The following is a 25054-nucleotide window of genomic DNA, read 5'->3' on the forward strand; positions in this document are numbered from 1 at the left end:
ATGTTTAATGGTATTCCTCAGCCTGGAGCTTAAGACATTCTACAGTGTGACTCCAACTCTTCTAAATGTTACCATTATATAACCTTGACTCTTCCATTTTAGTCAGGTTGATGTACCCACCATCCTCTAAATATACTATTCAACCAACCCCTATGTTTTGTGATACTGACTTTCTACAGTGGTTGACATTTTGAAGATACTCACAGAATTATTAAAATCCTATACATTCTTTACGATCCAAATGAAATTTCTTCCCTTCTAGGTTTCCCCCCTACCATTTTGTAGCTTCCTTCTTTAAACTTCTATGAAACCCACTATCTCTTCCATTTTGTTAGGATCATATTCCACCTTGAAATTTAACTGAACTCTTCATGTTTCTATGCTGCGTATATCAAATAAATAGTCCCTCTTCTTATATCAAACAGTCCCTCGAGGATTTTCCAGTCTCATCTGTTCTTTAATCAAATTATTAACCCCCTAATTAAATGAACTCATAAGCATTTAAAAATTTTCTCACATATAAGGATGTTCATCCTATATAAGGGCTAAACAGAATGATATTTTTGTATTATTATATAATAATCTTAAGCCATTACTTCTGCATATGAATAACAGCTGAATATTTTGGAGTAGACAGATGACACAATTTTCTTCTTTGCTTTACTATTTTGTATTCTGACCTGTACTTCTGAACTCAAAGAACTTATGAGACCTATTACCTCCAAATATACTAACATATTTATTTATGAATACTGGAAGTAATAAAAATTAAAAGAATTAACAGATAATTCTGTGAAAATAGCCTAGAATTCATCTAATATTTTTAGACTTAAGAAATTTCTATCTATAAAATCTGAATATATTTCTTTCTATAAAACCAGACTATATCTGGGTACTTTAGAAGTTGTAGCACCAACACTTAAAGACCAGCAGGAAGAGTTTCTGGGACAGTTTCTGTAATGCTAAAGCCTATTCAAGCACTAAGCACATGAGACCAGGCAGGTGACCTATATGGAGTATTAGTGATAGCACAATATCCATCTTCCTAAGTGAAAAAATGTGCTGCTTACATGGAGGGAAGAAATACTGAGTAGTTAGGGGTGTTAGTATAGAGAAGCAGAGTCCAACCTAGTTCCTATCAGCTCAAGTACTGAAGATAATTGGTCCAGAAAGGCAGAGTTATAACCAGTGCAAGATTTACAAACTCCATCATGTTCAAATATAATAAGGACAAAAACAAATACTTATTTATTAAAAAACATAGTTTGCCAAAACTGAAACTTATCTGTTAGCACTGATCAGTCTGACATTATTTTTTTACAGATCTTAAACATGCAATCAGGATAAAAAGAAAAGTGCCAAAGTTTTAAGAAATGATATGCTCACTTAGGATGTAACCAATATTTTATTGGAGCACCTAATGTTTTTTAAGAAGTGGAATACTTTGTCTTAAATGTTTATATAGCTCACCAAAAACACCAGCCTGTAGCAAAGAGCATCACATACAAAAAACACAATGCCATAAAAAAAAAGGACTCCTGAAAGAGAAACTCTAGTGTGAATACAGTAAATTGTACCCAGAGATTCCCTTCCAATTATCTTTTAGAGAATCCTTCCAACCCAAGCCCAGCAGGTTAATAAAAGAACTCTAATTGCTAAGTGCTAAAATAAAATATTATTTATACTATTTCTCTAGTTATCTACAACTCCCTTTCTTTTCTTAGCAATTGCCAATTTAAGATAACTTTTTATAAGCTCTACAGTATCAATATATTCCAATAATAAACTTATTATTCAATTTATTTTCCCCACATAATTAATATAAAACATCATTTCTCTATAAAGAAATTTAAAATATACATTCAATGTAACCAAGTTACATTGATACTCAATCTGTTTTCTTCCGAGTTCATTTCTCTAGAAGACCAAACCTTAAGGACTCCTGGAGTCGAGCAATGTTGGCATCCAGGGCTGCAAGGCCATTTCGGAAGTCTTGTTCATCACGAGAAGTGAATGTTGAGAAAGAAGAGAAGCTCCAGTCAGACGTCAAGTCAGAATTTAAAAAGCTACCGTCGGAGACCGCACTGCTTTTCACTTGAACATGGCACGCAGCCTGATCCTGTGGCTCCTCAATGGCAGCAGGGATCTTGCCGATGGCTTCCTTTATTTTCTTGAGGAGCTGCTTGTCCTCCATCTCAGCTGTTCCGGAAAGTTTCTCAGGTGCATCTTCTGCTTCCTTTTTGGCAGAACAAACTCCAGGTGCACATGATTTATTTTCTTTTTCTGAGACAGGTCCACCTTTGCTGAGCAGCTGTCGTGGAGCTACACTGATCTGAGGCTGGGGGGATACTCTCATAGACAGTGGTGATTTCCTTTTAGAAGGACTTCTAGCAAAGGGAATATAAATGGTATTATCCAGATTACACTCACCTTCTGTTAGAGTTGGAATTTCGCTCTCCTCATCAGAATCCTGTTTTGAAAGGGTAGAAATAATTCCAGGGGCTGATACTTCCTCCATTTTCCTGGTGTTACTGTGTTGAGGGCTTTTGGAAGGCAGAACATTTTCATAGGGCCTATCTGGCACTATGTTTTCCTCATTGTTAACTGCAGAAAGTGGCTCTGAATGTGTAAACGCGCGATGTGTTTGTAACTTATTTAAGTAGCTCATTATGGAAGTTTGAGCAGGGATTGGGTCATGTTGAGGCTGTTTTTCATAAATGTTCAGAAGTGACTTGGTAAGATTATTCCCAGGCTTGGAGCGAGCAGTGTCCATACTGAGATCTGAGAGAAGCTTTGCCATACTGCTCTGTAAAGTTCTGTTAAGAAGAATTTAGTACACTAATTATTGTTTTACCCATTTCTTACATTATATATCATGTTTAAAAGAAAGAATTTGAGGCAAGTGGCCTGGTTCTTAATAGGGAGAAAAGCAAAAATAAATAAATAAATAAAAGCACAAAATCATAGAATATGCTCCTTTCCAAAGAGTTAATTAAAATAACAAATGATAAAAGATCCTGGTGTGCATCAAATCTAATATTATTATGTCTAAAATTAAGATGGCATTTTTTTTCTATTAAGGTATGGAGATGCTTTATTCTTGAGAAACATTGCAAAATGGTAACTATACTACTTCTTTGGTAGTTGATTCTATTAGCAATTAAGTTATTTCTCTCCATTTCAAATATATATATTTAAAGGACACTGGAGCAATACTGGTAAAAAAGGATGATTAGAAAATTATCCAGCATAAATCGGTATAAACAACAGCTAAGTACCAGGAAAAGTGTGACTTAAGGAAAACCACACAGGGTTTGAAGTCAGACAGAAATGGAATCATATACTAGTGCTACCACTAGCTGTGATCTTGGGCAAGGCACTCAACCTTTCTGAAGCTCAAGTTCCTCAACTGCAAAATAAAGATGCCTATTACAGAATTACAATGAACACTAAATAAGATAAAATAATATAAGGATAATGTGTTTAGCACAGTTTCGGGCTAAATATGTGTCCATTTATGGCAACTTTTATTAGTAGTCTTATTAAAGCCATTTTGTACTAAGCCTCAGTCTATTTGAATTCACTCACATTTGTCATTTTGTACTAAGCCTCAGTCTATTTGAATTCACTCACATTTGTCATTTTGTACTAAGCCTCAGTCTATTTGAATTCACTCACATTTGTCCATATTGACAAGAAACACACCAATTTTAAAAAGATACAAAGGAAAAAAAAATAAAAAAATAAAAAAATTAAAAGATACAAAGGACATCAATAGGTAATTTTAAAAGCTTGCAATCAGCCAATAAGCATGTTTTAAGAGTACAACTTTTAATCAAAGAAATTAAAATTTTCTAAATGTGCATCTTTTGGATTACCAAATTAACACAGTAAAATAAAAACACCATTGTTAGAGAAGCCTAGAGCAGCAGGTACTACAAGTGTATACTGGTTTAACTCTTCTGGAGAACATACTGGCAATACATCAGAAGATTTGTATATCCCACACTTTTGACCCACCAATTTGCACTTCTAGGAATTTGTCCTACTGATATAACTATATACAAGAGGCTGCACCCAAAGATGTGTTTATAAAGATATCATTTAGAATTAAAAAAACCAGATGGATTAAACATCTTTACGTTCAAATACAGTGGACTGTTTTGGTTAATTATGGTATAACTGCATCACAACATTTACAGTAATATTGCAAAGAATGAATATTGATGGGGAAATATTCATTATATGAGGTTAAATTAAAAAGATCAGGCCATAAGTAATATGCATATAATACTATTTTTGTAAACAGTCACACACATCTAAATAAAATACTAAAAGGAAATCTCTATATTAAACAGCAGTGATTATATCTCTGGATACAGAATGAATGATTTTTTTTTCCTACAAAAAAAATATATTTTTCCAACTTGGCTTACACTGTCAGGCTCTATTTTGAGTTCTGATTGCTTTTCAAATGGCAATGGCTCCTGCCATTTTTTCTCACATAACTTCCAAGAAGCTAATGAGCTATTATTAAAAGAAAAAAAAATGCTACAGGAACATATCTTTAAAGGAATGCTAAAATGAATAATGACCCCTCTAATTAATTCAAACAGAACTACATACTGAAATTTCTATTTATTTTTGGAAAAGGAATACATAGTTATGATGAGGTTTCTTTCCAGACTTAAATAAAAATGTTATCTTTGCTGTGGACAAAATAGTGATCAAAAAAGGAAGGAAGAGACAATGACATTAATAACAGCTCAGTTTATGGAAATTAATGTCAACCATTAAGCTTCTGATGTATAAACAAAATGTGACTCATCACTGTCTCTGAAATTAAAAGAAAAATCTCCATAATTAAAGAAATTGAAATTTTTTAAAAATATATTTCTTTATTGATTTAAGAGAGAGGGAGGAAGAGACAGAAACATCAATGATGAGAGAGAATCATTGATTGGCTGCTTTCCGCACGCCCCCTACTGGGGATCAAGCCTGCAACCTGGGCATGTGCCCTTGGCCAGAATCGAACCCGGTACCTTTCAGTCTGCAGGCCGACGCTCTATCCACTGAGCCAAACCGGCCAGGGCAAATAAATTGAAATTTTAATGCACTTAAAATAGGTACAAAGAGAAAATATTTGTGTTTGTATTACATGGGATACAACTAAACCAGTGATATTTAATGCTTAGAAAAATGGCACAGTCCTAGCCGGTTTGGCTCAGTGGATAGAACATCAGCCTACAGATTGAAAGGTCCCAGGCTTGATTCTCAAGGGCACATACCTTGGTTGCACGCTAGATCCCCAGCCCTGGTTGGGGCACCTGTGGGAGGCAACCAATTAATGTGTCTCTCTCACATCCCTGTTTCTCTCTCTCTGTCTCTCCCCCCGCTTCCATTCTCTCTAAAAATCAATGAAAAAATATCCTTGGGTGAGGATTAATAAAAAAACAAAAACCACTGGCACATTTCATAAGACATGCAAGGTTCTTTCTTAGCTAGTTATAAAAATACTAGTGACCCAGTGCACGGATTCATGCACATTGAAAGGAAATTAATTAGAAGGTGGCCGGCGGGATGGGACAGAGCAAGATGGGCCGGACATACCTTGGAGCCAACCTCTCGTGGTCCCTCCCCAGCAGGCTGCACCTGGGGTGGCACCGTGGCTCAAAAGGCATTTTCGGAGTAAGCTGGGTCCCTCTGGCAGGTGGGGTCCCTTGGCCTGGCCTGCAGGGATTGGCTGAAACTGGCTCTCTGATATCCCTGAGGGGTCCCAGAGTGTGAGAGGGCACTTTGCAAAGTTGCTGTCATACAGGGTGTGGAATGCAAACACAAGTGTGCAGTAAACCAGATTTGGGGCCAACAGTGCCCCAGCAACAACATAACCCACAGGTGAAGGTGGAATCATGCGGCCCTGTGAGGAATTGGGCTCCCTCCTCTCTGGTTGTGTCTGCCCCCTGGTGGTCAGTGTGCATCATAGCAACCAGCAGGACGGAGGGAGGGACACTTAGCATATTAGCCTTTTATATATATAGGTACTTCTTTAAATAACTATCAGTACATGTAAGAGTGCTCTTAGAGGATGGCGGCATAGGTAAACACCGGAGTTTGCTGCCTTGAACAACCACTTCAAAAAAACAACTAAAAGCCAGAACGGACATCATCCAGAACCACAGGAAGGCTGGCTGAGTGGAAATTCTACAACTAGATGGAAAGAGAAAAGCATTCTGAGACTCAGAGGAGGTGCAGTACGGAAGTAAAATACTAAGGTGCGGAGGTGCATGTGGAGTGGGCTGGCGGCTGAGGGCGCGGTTGTGATTTTCAATCGGGAGGGAGTCTCAGGCTCTGAGCTCTAGTTCCAGGCGAGTCTCTAGGAACCCAGACTCATACGGGAGAAGCGGGACTGTCTGGCATCAGTCGGAACTCGAGGGCAGCTTTCTCTCTGAGGGGCTTGCAGCGAATACCGGGACACTGAGAAGCAGAGCCTCTGAGGGCAGGCCTGAGAGCAGCCATAACTGCTAGCCCCGCCCTGTTGATCCCATGGGACCCGCCCTGCCCAAGCCCTGCAGGGAGGCTTTTGCTGGATAGCCTCAGGCAAAGGCTAGATTAGCACCTCCCTAGAGATCCAGGAGCCAGGAAACCCAGAGGTCAGAGTGGGACCATCCAGTTTGCAGCTCCGTGGAACCATAAAGGACACACTCAGGGGGCTGACTCAGTGAGCACCAAAGCCCCATTGAAGCAAGTTTTGGCCCAGAGGAGTGTCTCCAGGACAGAAGTTCTCCCACTTCAGACACAGCTGATTCTCACAGCCAATTGGCCTGGAGGTCAATTCCTCCCAGTGATAACTACAACAACCAAGGCTTAATTACAACAAGACTGTGCACAAAGACCACAAGGGGGTGCACCAAGAGTGTCCACCTCAGGTAATTGGGGAGGCTGAACCATTGGGCCCTAGAGGACACTCAGCACAGAAAACCACTTTATCAACACCGGGAAGCATAAAAAATGTGGAGACAAAGAAAAAGGACATAAATGACAGAAATGGAGGAAAGCAAACTAATGGATATAGAGTTCAAAACCACATTTTTAAGGTTTTTCAATAATTTTCTAGAAACTGCCGATAAACTTAATGAGAACTATAAGAAATCTAATGAGACCCTCAATGTTGTGATAAAGGACCAACTAGAAATTAAGCATACACTGACTGCAATAAAGAATATTATACAGACTCCCAACAGCAGACTAGAGGATTGCAAAAATCAAGTCAAAGATTTGAAATACAAAGAAGTAAAAAACACCCAACCAGAAAAGCAAAATGAAAAAAGAATCCAAAAATACGAAGATAGTGTAAGGAGCCTCTGGGACAGATTCAAGCGTACCAACATCTGAATTATAGGGGTGCCAGAAGAAGAGAGAGAGCAAGATATTGAAAACTTATTTGAAGAAATAATGACAGAAAACTTCCCCTACCTGGTGAAAGAAATAGACTTACAAGTCCAGGAAGCGCAGAGAACCCCAAACAAAAGGAATCCAAAGAGGACCACACCAAGACACATCATAAATATAATGCCAAGAGCAAAAGACAAAGAGAGAATCTTAAAAGCAGCAAGAGAAAGAAAGTCAGTTACCTACAAGGGAGTACCCATACGACTGTCAGCTGATTTCTCAACAGAAACTTTGCTGGCCAGAAGGGAGTGGCAAGAAATATTCAAAGTGATGAATGCCAAGAACCTACAACCAAGATTACTTTATCCAGCAAAGCTATCATTCAGAATTGAAGGTCAGATAAAGAGCTTCACAGATAAGAAAAAGCTAAAGGAGTTCATCACCACCAAACCAGTATTCTATGAAATGCTGAAAGGTATCCTTTAAGAAGAGGAAGAAGAAGAAAAAGGTAAAGATACAAATTATGAACAACAAATACACATCTATCAACAAGTGAATCTGAAAATCAAGTTAATAATCTGATGAACAGAATGAACTGGTGATTATAATAGAATCAGGGGCATAGAAAGGGAGTGGACTGGCTATTCTTGGGGGGAAAGGGGTGAGGGGGATGCGGGAAGAGACTGGACAAAAATCGTGCATCTATGGATGAGGACAGTGGATGGGAGTGAGGGAGGAGGGTGGGGTGGGAACTGGGTGGAGGGGAGTTATGGGGGGGAAAAAGAGGAACAAATGTAATAATCTGAACAATAAAGATTTAATTAATAAAAAAAGAATATAATCTAACAACAACAAAAAAAGAGTGCTCTTAGAAGTTATTAGAAGATTTACTAGTTACTGAAAATATATTAATATTCCCCCAACATTTTATTGGTTTTGTATCTGTTGTAGAAAAATCTAAAAATTGATAAAAATGGCCCAGCCAGCCTGGCTTAGTGGTTGAGCGTTGACCTATGAAGCAGGTGGTCATGGGTTCAATACCGGATCAGGGCACATACCCAGTTGAGAGCTTGGTCCCCAGTGGGGAGCATGCAGGAGGCAGCCGAACAATGATTCTCTGTCATCATTGATGTTTCTATCTCCTATCCCTCTCCCTTCTCTCTGAAATCAGTAAAAATATATTTTAAAAAAATGATAAAAATGTATTTCAAAACCTTTAGAGAGACGGTTTAGGGGGATTTTCGTTAGAACTTATATGTGTATCTTCTAGTTCCATTATCCCTCCCTAATAGGCTAAGAAAGGCATTCAGAAATTTTGTGAAATCTCTTTTCTGAGAGATTCTTAAAAACACACATAAAAAGACATCATCTATCTGACTGAAGTATATTATTGCAGAGACAAGGAACAAGGTAGATGAATGAGAAGATTTACAATGACCATTAAAAAAGATAAAATGATAAAATATAAGCATAATGTGTAGAAAAATCTGTACTGCTAGATGTTGTTAGTTTGCTTTTTAATGTTGAAGTACAAAGTAGTCACAGGAGCCTAGTATAGTACTGGAGATGTTCCTAATTAATTGAATTGCATAGGGTGTCACCAAACATATTATAAACTAGAGGCCCGGCACACAAAATTCTTGCGCAGGTATAGTCCCTAGGCCTGGTCTGCAATCAGGGCCATCTTTCCCAACTGCCCGCAACCAGCCCTGGACCCCCTCCACCACCCACCCCCAGTTCCCTGATCACCATGGGGTGATTGGTGCCTGACGGCTGGGGGAAGGGACTGAGAGGTGAGCCGTTCCTGCCCACTTGCCAGCCCCGCACCCACTGTGGATGGCCATCAGGTGATCAGAGCCTGCCAGCTGGGGAAAGGGACCAAGAGATGGTCAGTGTGCCTCACAGTGACTGGTTTAGCGGCCGTTCTGGTCATTCTGCAGTTAGGGTCAATTTACATATTACCCTTTTATTATATAGGATAACCAACATGGGTGAATTTAGACACAAGTAAGCTCAAAGACAGACTTTTAAATTTTGTTTTGCTTTTTAATTTAAAGGACAAAATACATTGCCATCAATGGGTAATACGTACTTGCATTTTGAAGGTGTTACTCAATCTTCAGAAAATGTACAAGTAGTACTAACCTTTATAAGACATATGGTAAGCCAGCCCACAATGATTCTATAATCATTTAAAGTTAATCTAATAGATAAGCAGGATCCATGCCTGCATAAAAATAAAAGGTCCTTGAAAACAATGGGAAAAAAATGGCATGAAAATTTTTGAGTCTTAAGGAAAGGAGAACAAAACAACTGTGTATTTAATAGTTTAGACAGCCTTTCCTAAGAGCAGATAATACACAGTATAAGAATTAATAAGCTTTCTCAGTTCCTATGCTTCTGTGTTAGGGTAAATGTTAAGAGAAGACGCCATTTGCAAGCGAATCCTTTTTCATTCCTAATGAACACCAGAAAAGGCAGACGGTGTTATTTTTAAAAAATACACAGGTACAAAGGTAGAAAAATCTCTCAATAATGAGTAATTTTCTGTTAGAGAGAAGCTGTTCTTTTCAAAGCAGTAAGCACGGCTGAAGAGGAAATCCAAAATCTTGGCTAAGGTCCAAACTGAGGCACCAACTAACTGTGAAAGTCAGGTAAGTCCCTTCATTCCTTTGGGCTTCCATTTATGCTAATTTCTGGAATAATTATACTATCACTTACTCCATGCATGTTAAATAGTTTTTAGTCCTGTTTATCCTTTAAAAAGGTTATCTCCTTATAAAGCACTGGAATAAACATTTTGTTTGATGATATGGATATTTAGCAACTAAAGTGATTAAAGGTTTTTGTGAGCTTTTCACACATATATATTTGGAACATAATAACAATTAATGTTTGTTGAATAAATGAATAAGCAAATGAATCCATCCATCCATCCATCTCCCAGATTAAAAAAGGCTAAGGTTTACTTAGACTACATTAGGCAAGGAATTGTTATAAGGAATAAACTATTTTATCTAATGCCATGACATATGCAAGAGTGAAAGAAAACATGGCAGTTTAATTTGCCCTGGCTAGGTGATTCAGTTGGTTGGAGCTTCGTCCCCTGCACCAAAAGGTTACAGGATTGATTCCGGATCAGGGCACATGCCCAAGTTGCAGGTTCAATACCTGGTTGGGGCATATAAAGGCATATCAATAAAGGCATATCCTTGAGTAAGGATTATTAAAAATAAAATAAAAAGAGCCCTAGCTGGTTTGGCTCAGTGGATAGAGCATCAGCCTGCAGACTGAAGGGTCCCGAGTTCAATTCTGGTCAAGGGCACATGACCGAGTTGCAGGCTCAATCCCCAGTAGGGGGCATGCAGGAGGCAGCTGATCAATGATTCTCTCTCATCATTGATGTTTCTATCTCTCCCTCTCCCTTCTTCTCTGAAATCAATAAAATACACACACACACACACACACACACACACTGAGTGGCCATATTATTATGACCACCTGACATTTGTAGGCAAATTAGCTATAATTTCGCGCTGAAGTTGCTAGAGGGCCAGACCATTATAAATAGGGAAGCAGGTTGTTTACCACAACAGTATAAGTGATTTTTTCCTGAAAATATGGGAAAACAACATGATTTAACAGCCTTTGAACATGGCATATATTTGAATGTGAGTGGCCAGATTATGACCACCTGACGTTCTTAGGCAAATTAGCCGTACACCGCATCGTATGGGATATGGAAGCTGACGGCCTGTTCGAACACCTTTGCTGTCTGCAGTTACCAAGATAAAATGTCTCCAATTCGCACAGGAACACAAGGATTGGACAGTCGAGCACTGGAAAAAAGTCATGTGGTTCGATGAATCACGTTTCCAGTTGCATCATGAAGATGGCGGAAACAGCATGAAAGCATGCACCCCACATGCATGAGTACAACCCTTCAAGCTGGTGGGGGCAGTGTTATGGTTTGGGGCATGTTTTCCTGGCATGATTTGGGCCCTTTAATCCGTGTGGAACAACGTCTGAATAGCACAACATACCTGAGTATCGTTGCTGATCAAGTTCATCCTATCATGTTGATGGTGTATCCCAATGGAGATGGCTTCTTCCAACAAGGCAATGAGCCATGCCATGGTGCCCGTATTGCGCAGGAGTGGTTTCAAGAACATGAGGGGGACTTTACCTTGCTTAGGTAGCCCCCACAATTACCAGATCTCAATGCAATTGAGCATTTGTGTGATGAAGTTAAAAGAGCCATCAGGCAGCTGGTTCCACAACCATCAAATCTCACAGAACTGGATAGTGCTATTCATCAGGCATGGTGTCAGATTCCTCACATCACCTTTCAACATCTCGTGGAGTCAATGCCAAGAAGAATCGCCTCAGTATTGAAGGCAAAAAAGGTGGCCCAACGAAGTACTGATGGGGTGGTCATAATAATCTGGCCACTCACGTTCAAATATATCCCACGTTCAAAGGCTGTCAAATTGCATTGTTTACCTATATTTTCAGAAAAAAATCACTTCTACTGTTGTGGTAAACAACCTGCTCTCCTATTTATAATGGTCTGGCCGTCTAGCAACTTCAGTGCAAAATTATAGCTAATTTTCCTACAAACGTCAGGTGGTCATAATAATCTGGTCAGTCTGTATATATAAAAAGAAAACATGGCTAGGTATCAAGAAATGTGAGTTCTAGTCCCAGCTCTGTCATTAAATTTCTATTGATACTTAACTTGCACGGTTCCAGTTCCCCCATCTATGAAAATGCAGATATTAAAATCTTCCTTCCAGAGTTGAGGACAAATAAAACAAATATGGGAGAGAGAGAACTTAAAAAGAAATCAAAGTACTTTATAAATAAAAGATAATAGCTTCTGATTTCATGCGCATAAAGGAGCTGGATTTTGTGGTGTAAAGAAAAAATTGTGAGGCCCTGGCCGGGTAGCTCAGTTGGTTGGAGCATCGTCCCAATATGTCAAGGTTGTGGGTTCGATCCCCAGTGAGGACACATACAAGAATCAACCAACAAATGCATAAATAAGTGAAACAACAAATCCATGTTTCTCTCTCTCTCTATTTCTCCCCCTTTCCTCTCTCTCTAAAATGAATCAGTAAATAAAAATTTTAAGGAAATTGTGAGAAGAAAAGAAAACTCTCAGGGAACCAGATCTTCTGCTTGGGGCTGAGGATCAAGCACCTAAGGGTGGCAGAGATGCTCCCAGTGACACCTAAGCAACCACTCATCGACCTTGACCATGCTTGCTTGCTGTTCTGTCTTCTAAAAGTATACAACTTAGTGGTTTTTAGTATTTTATAGAGTTGTACAATCATCACCTCTTTTGAATTTCAGAACATTTTTATCACCTTAAAAAGGAATTCTATACCCACCAGCAGTCACTCTCTATTTTTCCCCTCTTTCCTCAGCCCTGGGAAACCATTAGCCTACTATTTCCATTAGTTTGTCTATTCTACACCTTTCATATAAATGGAATCATAGGATATGATGCCTTTTGTGACTGGCTTCTTTTTACCATAAAAAGTTCATTACAACAGAGTTTTCACCCAAAAAGTATCCTCCGAAGAGATGTTATTTCTTTAGAAACCTTATAAAGACTTTCATAAGAAGAGAAAAATCTCTCGATTATTTTGAAAAAGAGTGGTATAGGCCAGTGTCGGCAAACTCATTAGTCAACAGAGCCAAATATCAACAGTACAACGATTAAAATTTCTTTTGAGAGCCAAATTTTTTAAACTTAAACTATATTGGTAGGTACATTGTTATCAACTTAATTAGGGTACTCCTAAGCTGGCCTTTGCTAAAAACGTCCTCAATCTGATTGAGGTACATTCGCTGAGGTCGACCCCTTCCAACTCTCCGATCCACACTCGTCTTGTATACTTGTTTCAGATAGACAAGTGTGGATGGGAGAGTTGGAAGGGGTCGACCTCAGCGAATGTACCTCAAAACAATGTACCTCCCCCGCGCTGCGTATCCCGTCGCCCGACCGACCGACACCCCCCCACTTCTTCTAACACCACTTCTTCAAAATAGACTCGCCCAGGCCGAAAACCGAATTCTGCACATGGGCCAAGTAGTTTCAATCGCACTGTACGTGTGTGCCCGCACGTGGTATTTTGTGGAAGAGCCACACTCCAGGGCCAAAGAGCTGCATGTGGCTTGCGAGCCGCGGTTTGCTGACCACTGGTATAGGCCAACATTTTAGAAACACCGACGAAAGCTAATCCTATATAATAAAAGCCTAATATGCTAAGTGTCCGATCGTCCAGTTGGCCATTCAACCAATCAAAGCATAATATGTTATGATATGCTAAGGTCTCTCAACTGCTCGCTATGATGTGCACTGACCACCAGGGGGCAGACAGTCAACTGATTGACCAGTCACTATGATGTACACTGACCACTAGGGGGCAGACGCTCCAACTGGTAGGTTAGCTTGCTGCTGGGGTCTGGCTGATCAGGACTGAGTGAGATAGGCCAGACACGCACTGGAGCTCTTGCAGGGAGTGGCCGGCCTGCAAACCACTGGCGGCCCCTTTCCTAGGGCGGCCCCATCCCAGTGGTGACCGTCCCCCTGATCAGGGGTCCCCACCTGTGCACCAGGCCTCTATCCTATATAATAGAAGGGTAATATGCAAATTGACCCTAATAGCAGAATGACCAGAACAACTGCTGGAGCAGTCACTATGAGGTGCACTGACCACCTCTTGGTACTTTTCCCCGGCCAGCAGGCTCCGATCGCCTGATGGCCACCTGCAGGGGCAGGGCTGGCAAGCGGGCAGGAACAGCCAACCTCTCGGTCCCTTCCCCCAGCCGTCAGGCACCAATCACCTGATAGCGAATGGGGAACCGGGGGTGGGTGGCAGCGGGGGGCGGGGCTGACTGCAGGCTCCTGGGGAAAAAGGCCCTGATTGCAGGCCAGGCCTAGGGACTGTACCCATGCACGAATTTCGTGCACCAGGCCTCTAGTATATTATATAAAAATTGAGGTGATTTTATTGAGTAAAGACTTGTTCAGGTACATAGGAATCTTAAGGGTAGGTGCCAACTTCCATTTTACTGATGAATGGGGCTCAAAGAGTCTAATGACTTACCCATCATGATATGGCAGGAAGGCTACTGTGCTAACTGCTTCTCCTGAGTTATTTCTTTGTCCTTCCATCAACCCTATTCATGTCCCCACTTTACAGCTGAGGTATAGAGAGATAAATAACTTGCTCAAAGTCATATAGCTAAAACATGGTATAGCTAGGATTACACTCAGGTCTCTCTAGCTTTAGAGTCAGAGACTCTTAACCATTTTGCTAAATAAGTCTTTAGCTCCTCATCAGAGCCCTTTTCCTGGAATCAAATGATTTAAAAAAACATTTTCCAGGTTTGAAATTCTAAAGTAATTTATTTGAAACAGAAAACAAAAACCATTAGAAGTTAGCAAAAACATTAAGAAAAGAATGGAAAGAGAACAGGTCTAAAATTATTTTAAAGTTTACAGATCTATCTATGAAAAGGAGTAAGTTATTCAAATTCCAATATTACCTGGTTAAGTCTCTCAGGCGAGTCACCTCGGCATCACGCTGACGTAATGTTATTCCCAATATCTGATTTTCCCTTTCAGCAGCTTCTAACTTAAACTGGCAGTTTTTCACATCGACTAAGGCTTCCTCCAATTCTAAAACAACAAATAAGTTTCAGTTTCCTTATTCCTTTTTTAAAATGTGACCATAACTACAGCTCAAATACATACCAATTTTTATTCTGGTTGTCTCAATGTCAAATTGCTGTTTATTTTCAAGTATAGTTTCATCTTTTTCTTTAAATATACCAGCAAATCTTTTGTTTTCATCTTTCTGATTTTCAATCACTTTTAAAAGCTCTTCATTTTTACTCTGTAGTAATTCCTGGCTCTTTAGTGATTCCTGTAATTGATTTTGAAGTAACTTATTCAATGATTGAAGGGAAAACACTGTAAGACAAAACAGATCAAAAAATTGTTTCCCCAATTTAAAAAGCACAAACTTGGCCTGGTGGGTGTGGCTTGATTCAGTCATTGAGCATTGACCTCTGAACCAAGTGGTCACAGTTTGATTCCCGATCAGGGCACATGCCAAAGTTGCAGGCTCTATCCATAGAGGGGGGCGTGCAGGAGGGAGCTGATCAATGATTCTCTCTCATCATTGACAGTTCTTTCTTTTTAAAAAATTTATTTTATTGATTTTTTTACAGAGAGGAAGGAAGAGGGATAGAGAGTTAGAAACATCGATGAGAGAGAAACATGGATCAGCTGTCTCCTGCACACCCCCTACTGGGGATGTGCCTACAACCAAGGTACATGCCCCCGACCAGAATCGAACCTGAGACCCTTCAGTCCACAGGCCAATGCTCTATCCACTGAGCCAAACCGGTCAGTGCATCATTGACATTTCTCTTTCTCTCTCCCTCTCTCTTCCTCTCTGAAATCAATAAAATATATATACTTTAAATATAAAAAGTATAAACCTGGAAAAGAGTTGCATTTAAAAAAGAAAAGGATTAGAATATACTGATTTTACTTAAAAATTACATGCTTGGGCAGTTCTGTGTTAATACTAAATTTTCTTGTTTTTTTTTAATTGTTTGGTAGAAGTCATGCCTTTCCTTTCAAATAGATATATTGGGCATTAAAACATTTTTTTTTTAACACTCACTCAAGCACATGTTTAGAGAGAGGAAGGGAGAGAGAGAGAGAAACATCAATTGAGAGAGAAACATCCACCGGCTGCCTTCCATATGCTCCTCAAATGGGGATCAAACCTGCAACCCAGGTATGTGCCCTGACCAGGAATTGAACCAGCAACCTTTCAGTGCATGGGACAATGCTCAACCAACTGAGCCACTCCAGGTGGGCCTTTTTATTTTTATTTTATTTTATTATTTTTTAAAAATATATTTTATTGATTTTTTACAGAGAGGAAGGGAGAGAGATAGAGAGTTAGAAACATCAATGAGAGAGAAACACCGATCAGCTGCCTCCTGCACATCTCCCACTGGGGATGTGCCCGCAACCCAGGTACATGCCCTTAACCAGAATCGAACCTGGGACCTTTCAGTCCGCAGGCCGACACTCTATCCACTGAACCAAACCGATTTCAGCTAGGGTGGGCCTTTTTAAAAGCTTTCTTAATGAAAGAATCACACACAAATTTTAAAAAAATTCACACACCACGTATTACCAATGATAATCATAATTCTCAATGAAGAGTCTTCCTCCCGCCCTACCCTTACTCCCCTGAAGAGGCAATCACTATTAACTTTGGTATCTTTCTAGAAAATGCTTTTGCATAAAATAAATATAGGGTGTTCCCAAAATATGTATATGCACTTTAACAGCTTATAAATCAATTGATGTTTCTTCTCAGCCAGAATAAGCTTTGAACAAAGGAAATTCATCCTAAAATGCTACTGGAAGTTTGAAACGCATTGATGTACAAACATCGCCTTTTTGGGGGATCCCGGTATCCCAAAAAATGTACACACACTTTAACAGCTGATAACTCACTTAATTTCCACTCCTTTTCAGGTTTAACTGATTTGAAATAATGGGTGAAGCCAAACTAAGTTTTGAACACAGAAAATTTATCCACTAGACTTTTTAATGGGGATACATAAAAGATAAAGTTTATGGTACAAAACCAGCAACAGCTGATGAATTGAGGGTGCACAATACTGAAAGAAATAATCTTGATGTTTGCAATTCCATTGCTTCACATTATTAGTAGTGCATGGACCGGAATGGTCATCAGTTAGAAAACAGGCATTGATAAAAAAAATTATTCATTTCCATACATCTTTTAAATTTTGAAAATAAACTGTATGTTAATAAACACTGACTTTATAATCAAAGTGTGTATATATTATTTTTGGGACACCCTATATTTAACATAATGAATCACATTACAATGCATCAATAGTTTCTAACTTGGCTCTCCACCCTCCATAAGATTTTATATATTATCATAGAGCTATCACATTCCTTTTAAAATATTTTTTATTGATTTCAGAGAGAAAGGGAGAGGAAGAAAGATAGAAACATTAATGATAAGGGAGAATCATTGACCAGCTGCCTCCTGCACAGCCCCTACTGGGGATTGAGCCCACAGCCCGGGCATGTGCCCTGACTGGGAATCCAACCATGACTTCCTAGTTGATACGTCCACGCTCAACCACTGAGCCAAACTGGCCAGGCTATCACATTCCCTTTAATGGCTATAAAAATATATGACACTACTCACTTAAAAAAAAATGCAGCATTAAGTGAAGGCTTACTTTGTTTGAGGCACTGTAGTAGAATCTGGGCATACAGCGGTGAACAAGAGACAAGGTCCATGCTCTCATGGACCTGGTAACAAGCAGGTAATTATAAATAGCATGAAATGCTCTCAAGGAAACAGTAAGTAAATGCATAGAGAATAAAAAGAGTTAAGTTACTTAGAATGGAAACTACTTACTATATATACTCACTTTCCTCCTCCCATCCTTCCTAAACCCATCATTTATTCAGAGTAGGATTCAAATGATCTTTACCAAAATTACACTGGTGAAGTTGAACACTTTCATAAGGCGTGTGCTCTGTTCGGTGCTAGTATTTTTTTTATTCCAAATATTAAGAAAATCAAGCCTTTGTCATATAACAAAAAAAGTTCCTCATTTTGTTGATGCATTTTGAATGTATAATTTTGCTGTGCAGCAAATGAAGAAAATTTTTTCTGAGATATATTTTATCAATCTTTTCCTTTATAGCATCTGAGTTTTTGTCATGCTTAGAAAAAATTCCCCAAATAGGAAAAAGAAGTTCTCGTCTTTTCCTCTAGTACTATTAGGTTTTTCTTTTCTTTTACTTCCAGCTTAGTGATCCATAAGAACAATATGGCAGTCTCTGTCAAAATTGCAACTGTATATCAATTCTACTGCTATAATCTGTAAAAATGCTCACACGTGTGCACAAAGATATATGTACAAGATTTTTATTGTAGCACTGTTTGCATTGGGAAAATGGAGGAAGTACCTAGATATCTATCAGCAGACAACTTTCAATACATTTTGATATAACCACATAAACGAAAATCCAAGTAGTTCATAAACAGAACTATATTTATGTATTTTCCTAGCGAAAAATGCTACCACATGTTAAGTAAATAATGCAAGCTATAGAAGAGTGTGTATTGTACAAATCTCATTTCTAAAAGTAGTTTTGGTATTGCCTATCACATCTTAGATGCTCAGTAACTATTTGTGAAATAAATTAATTATATATGAACAGAGGATATGTGAAATTGGAAATATAGCCTTTTTAAAAAATATATTTTATTGATTTTTTACAGAGAGGAAGGGAGAGGGATAGAGAGTTAGAAACATTCATGAGAGAGAAACATCGATCAGCTGCCTCCTGCGCATCCCCCACTGGGGATGTGCCCATAACCAAGGGACATGCCCTTGACCGGAATCAAACCTGGGACTCTTCAGTCCACAGGCCGATGCTCTAGCCACTGAGCCAAACTGGTCAGGGTGGAAATATAGCCTTTTTAAAAGAAAAGGAATATATTACTGGGAAGCAATATCATGGACCTTTCATATTTCTGTATCTGTACTATTTTAAATGTTAATAAAGAGTACTATTCCTATTTTTTAAATTTTTGATTAAGAAGAAATTCTGCCCAGGCTGGGTGTTTAGTTAGTTAGAACATCGTCCCATACACCAGAAGGTTGCAGGTTCAGTTCCTAGTCAGGGTACATACCTAGGTTTCAAGTTCCATTTGGGGCACTACGGGAAGCAACCAATCAATGTTTCTCTCTCACATCACTGTTTCTCTCTCTCAAATCAATAAAAACAAATGACACACGAGATCAGAAGGATATAATTGATATTATATAAAGCAGCAGAATACACACTCTTCTTAAATGTATATAGGTCATTCTCAAAGACAGACCATATGTTAGGACATAAAATAAGTCTTAAAAAATTAAAGAAGATTGAAATCATATGAAGAATCTTCTCAGATCACAATAGCATGAAACTGGAAATCAACTATGATAAAATAACTCAAAAACATTCAAACACATAGAGACTAAATAGCTTGCTATTAAACGAATCGATAAACAGTGAATGGAATACCAATGAAATCAAAGTAGAAATCAAAAATTTCCCAGAAACAAATGAATAAACACACAATTCAAAATCAATGGAACACAGAGAAAGTAGTCCTGAGAGGGAAGTTCACAGTATTACAGGTCTACCTTAAGAAACAAGAAGCCCTAACCGGTTTGGCTCAGTGGATAGAGTATTGGCTTGCAGACTGAAGGGTCCCAGGTTCGATTCCAGTCAAGGGCATTTACCGTGGTTGCAGGCCCATCCCCAGTGGGAGGTGTGCAGGAGGCAGCTGATTAACAAAAAAAAATAAAATCAATAAAAACATATCCTTGCCTGGCCGGTGTGGCTCAGTGATTGAACATTAACCTATGAATCAGGAGGTCAATGATTCTCTCTCATCACTGATGTTTCTATCTCTCTCCCTCTCCCTTCTTCTCTCTGAAATCAATAAAAACATCTATACTAATAAAAGGCTAATATGCTAATTAGACCGGTCAATCAGACATCTTCCAGTCGTCCTGCCTTCCTTCTGGACAAAGCCACGGTGGCAAAGGCCGAGGCCGAGGCAGTTTGGGGCAATCAGTCTGGCAGGGGAGGGCAGTTAGGGGCAAGCAGGCAGGCAGAGGGTTTAGGGGCGATCAGGCAGGTAGGCAGGTGAGCGGTTAGGAGCCAGCAGTCCCAGATTGCAGTCAGACATCCTCCAACAGGTCCTGGATTGGAGACGGTGCAGGCTGGGCTAAGGGACCCCCTCCCCATGCACAAATTTTGCGCACTGGGCCTCTAGTATTTAACACACACACACACACACACACACACACACACACACAAACATATACTTGGGTGAGGATTAAAAAATACTAAGTCCACTTACGACAGAGTAATTAAGAAAGCTCAATTTTTATCAATATTTCCAGAGCCACAAGGAATTTACCATGAGTTCTTAAAATTCTTTCTGTTGTTGTTTTTAATCTTCACCAGAGGATATTTTTTCCATTGCTTTTTCAGAAAGAGTGGAAGGGAGGGAGGGACATAGAGAGAGAAACAAAGATGTAAGAAAGACCCATTCACTGGTTGCCTATCAGCATGCACCCCGCCCCAGTCCAGGCATGAACTTGCAACCCAGGTACATGCCCTTGACTGGGAACCTGCAACTCTTTGGTATATAGGCCAACTCTCTAACCACTAAGCAACACTGGCAAGGGCAGTTCTTAAAGTTCTTTTACCTACATTCAAGGTTGCATTCCTGAGAACCATATGCCTTTTCAGTTTTTCCTTGTTCTCTAAGTTGCTGGTTCAAAATTCTCAATTGCCTAAAGGAAATAATGAAGAAATATGAATATGTTTACAAGAATCCAAAGCTCATTTAACAGTGTACATTTGACAGCCTATTAAAAATGATAACACAAACAGTGATATCCAAGAGGAGAGCAGAAGTCCATATTATCCCCAAAACAAAAGAAAACATACACACAAATAAACAAAACCACACTATTACCATTATTTGTAGGCCTGAGATTAAAAGGTTAACTTCTGATTTTTACCTGTTCACTTATTAAATGCTTTCATCTTTTCAGTGATTTCCATGTTTTCTCTCTTTTTTTTTCTTATCTCTTCCTCTTCTATCTTCTCTGTATTTTCACTACTATAGCAATGATCTAGTTTTTAACATATCTGTCATAACAATGTACTAGAATACCTCCAGGACTGACTGCTATCAGATATCTATCTGCTTAGTTTGTCACACACTGAAAAAATTGGGAAAGTAATCTATGCTTTTAATAATTTCTTTGTTGGATGGAGAAGTTAATGGCCTGTTTAAATAAAAAGAATGCTAATAAGCAGCAACTTTGCCCTACAAATGAACTTCACACTATGAATAGCTGCTTCACAAATATGAAGATACAGAGGGAACTACAAGTGTTTTACTTATAAGAAGTCAACATTAAAGGTCATCTCTAGTATATTTCCAGAATTACTTACCTGAAAATATTCTGCATTATTTATTTTTGTTACTGAATCACATTATTTACTTGTGTTAATTCCAGATAGATTAAAGAGCGAGACATAAAATATACAATAAACAAAACCAACTATATAAGTTTTAGGAAGAAAGCTATAAAATCTTAAAGTGGTGAAGGCATTCCTAAGTAAGACTCAAAATCTAGCAACCATAAATGGAAAGAATAAAAGATTTAACTATGTCAAAATTGGAAACTTAAAAAAATATTTTTATTGATTTCAGAGAGGAAAGGAGATGGAGAGAGAGAGAGAAACATCAATGATGAGAGATAATTATTGCTTGGCTGCCTCCTGCACACCGCCTACTGGGGATCAAGCCTGCAACCCAGGCATAGAAAGATCTCCAAGATACATTATGAAGTGAAAAATACCTTCCACATATATCACAAACAAGAGGTCCATACATTTAACAAGTTCCTGCCAATCAGTAAGAAAGGCAGTAAAAAGTGATCAAGGATAAGAATGGGTAATTCACATAAGTCTATTTCTACAGAAATGGTCTATAAGCATGTGAAAAATGCTCAGCCTCACTAATATAAAGAAATGCAGGTTTAAAACAGGAGATATTGCCCTGGCTGGTGTGGCTCAGTTGGTTTGAGTGTCGTCCAATGCACCAAAAGGTGGCCAGTTCAATTCCTGATCAGGGCACAAACCCAGATTGCGGGTGCGATCCCAGGTCGGGTGCATGCAGGAGGCAACCGATCAATGTTTCTTTCTCTCTCCCTTCTTCTAACATAAATAAAAACATATTAAAAAAACAACCACCACGAGATATTTTATGGTCACAAGATTGGCCAAAACAAAAGGAAATAACATTAATTGTTGGTGAGGGAAATGTGGTATAGGAAAATGAATTATCTCAATTGGTGGGAGTCTATTGGTATAATAGTCATTTTGGATGGCAACAAAATGTAAACTGTTTCATAACTTTTAGCAAAACAATTCTAAGTAAACTATCTAGTCTCAGAAATAGCTGTCCATGTGCAAAACTTCTACAATCCTGTAAATACATATAAGGATGTTCACAACAGCAATATTTAATACTGAGAGGTTGGAAACTAAAAATGGTACATAAATTATTGTATATTCATACTAATACTCTCAGACACATATTTTTTTTTAAAAAAGACATTTATATGTACTGACGTGGATAGATACATCATGAAGTGAAAAATAGCAAGCTATAGAACAACATCATAATATAACTCAATTTTTAAAAAACAGAATACTGCTTTTCTGAAGTTTCCCCTTGACAACAGAGAGCAGATCTAGAAAAGGCAGCAGACTGGTCCTCCATAACTCCAAATGGAACACTTCTTTTGGTATTTTCCAACAAACAGTAGGTGTCAAGGTCCTCTTACACACCAAGTAGGTGATAGAAGCTTTGCTTGACAATTTTTTTGTATGTCCCTGGTCAGATTCTTTTGCCAACATAGCCAATCTCAACTTATCACTCATTATAAACCTCACATTCCTACCTTCCTTTCAACAGGATACTTTCTTATTTTCACTAAAAATAACAAGGTTTGGGGACAAACTCTGTTATCCCTCTGTCCCAGGGTGTACAAGTTTACCCATATATATACTAATCCTAACTTTGTTTCTAGTCTTAGAGTAAGGGGGCCTCACCAATTCCCTGAATCCCACCTCCTCCTATGCCCTAAGGACTCTGCTCTCACTCCATTCCTTTTATCTTTTCCATCTGCTGCTTCTCCCTCTTTATTGGCTCATGTGCCTGAGCTGAGGAGCATAATAAATGGCTCTCATAATTAAAAAAACATTCCCTCCAACCTAACTGTACCATTAGCTATTCTCCTTCCCTCTGATTCTCAGCTTTCAAGGTCAGGCTTTTAAAATATGATTGTTGTATTTTTAAAAATTATATATGATTTTTAAAAGTACATAACAAAGAGACTCTTTTAGAAAAGTGTAATTATGCATGCTTTAAAAAAATAGTATCTATACTAATAGCCTAGGTGGTCATCACACCCTCACGCATCACACACGACCATCACAAGATGGCTGTCACAAGATGGCCACGTGCACAGTGGTGGCGGGGCCCAGTGGAGGAGGTGGGTCACCGTAGGGGAGGGCAGGTGGGGACGATCAGGCTGGCAGGGGAGCAGTTAGGGGGTGATCAGGCTGGCAAGCAGAAGTTAGGGGCAATCAGGCAGGCAAGTGGTTAGGAGCCAGCGGTCCCGGATTGCGAGAGGGATGTCCGACTAAACTGGCAGTCAGACATCCCCCAAGGGGTCCCAGATTGCAGAAGGTAAAGGCCAGGATGAGGGACACCCCCCTCCCATGCATGAATTTCATGCACCCGGCCTCTAGTATATTATATTTAAGTACACTTTAACAAAGCAAAAGAACTGTAGACATTTAGGCAAATGTTTCTTTTTTAGTTCATTCTTTTTTTAATCCTCACCTGAGAATATGCTTATTGACTTTAGAGAGAGGGAAGGGAAAGAGAAACATCGATGTGAGAGAGAACATCAATTGGTTGCCTTCTGTATGTGTCCCAATTAGGAATCAAACCTGCAATCTAGGTATGTGCCCTGACCTGGAATCGAACCTGCAACCTTTCAGTGCACAGGAGGACACTCCAATCAACTGAGCCACACTGGCCAGGGCAGTTCATTCATTCTTTTTAAATATAGCTTTAATGAGATAAATAAGACCACACATATTTAAGGTATATAATTTGATTAGTTTTGACATATGATATGGTGAAGCCATCACCACAATTAAGGTATTTATCACCTAAAATGTCCTCATGCCCCATCTCATAACACCCCCTACCCAGATAATCACTGATTTATAGATCAGTTTGCATTTTCTAGAATCTTATATTATACATATACACAATATACGATTGTATGGAATCATACAATATGTACTTTTAGCCCTGCTATTTCCACTCAGCACAATTATATCGAGATTCATCCGTGCTGTTGCATGAACCAATAGTTTCTTTCTTTTTATTGCTGAGTGGTATTCTATTGTATGATATCTACATTTGTAGTGTTTTCTATGAACATTCAAAACAAATCCATATGCTTTCACTTCTGAGTAAAAACCTAGGAGGAAATGACTGGATCATATGGTATCTTTAATTTCTAAGAAAAGCTGAAAAACTTTTCCAAAGTCATTATACCATTTTTCATTCCCACCAGTAAATTATGAAAGTTTCAGTTCCTCCACATCCCCACTAACACTTGGTATGGTCTTTTTTTTTTTTTTTTGCACACACATGGTCTGGGAGCACACATACCCTGAGCAGGCAGTCCACTCAGCTTTTTACTCCAGACACGTGACCTGTCCCTCACTCTTGATTGGAGCTTAGGCTCAGTCTTTCACGATTGGCTAACTTAAAGGAAGGGGTTGACCATTGCTGTTTCAAAATGGCAGCTCCCAGGGGAACTAAAAGTCACGAGGACCAAAATGATGGCTGCCAGTTATTTTAAATTTTAGCTATTCTACTGGGTATGCAGTGGTGTC

General features: G+C 39.0%; 1 protein-coding gene across 2 annotated transcripts in view; it reads right to left on the reverse strand.

The window, feature by feature from the left end:
- Positions 1–1784: 1784 nt before the first annotated feature.
- CCDC14 (coiled-coil domain containing 14) overlaps positions 1785–25054 on the reverse strand; it is a 62997-nt gene continuing 39727 nt past the window's right edge. For both annotated transcript variants that reach the window (XM_036351911.1, XM_036351912.1), the window contains 4 exons: positions 20765–20847; positions 15158–15376; positions 14950–15082; positions 1785–2816 (listed from right to left, as the gene is read on the reverse strand). In XM_036351911.1, coding sequence (XP_036207804.1) covers positions 1910–2816; positions 14950–15082; positions 15158–15376; positions 20765–20847 — 1342 coding nt within the window. In that variant the 3' untranslated portion in view covers positions 1785–1909. The remainder of the gene's footprint in view (positions 2817–14949; positions 15083–15157; positions 15377–20764; positions 20848–25054) is intronic.

This window comes from Myotis myotis, unplaced genomic scaffold (assembly GCF_014108235.1).
Source record: "Myotis myotis isolate mMyoMyo1 unplaced genomic scaffold, mMyoMyo1.p scaffold_m19_p_2, whole genome shotgun sequence".
NCBI classification, from domain to species: domain Eukaryota; kingdom Metazoa; phylum Chordata; class Mammalia; order Chiroptera; family Vespertilionidae; genus Myotis; species Myotis myotis.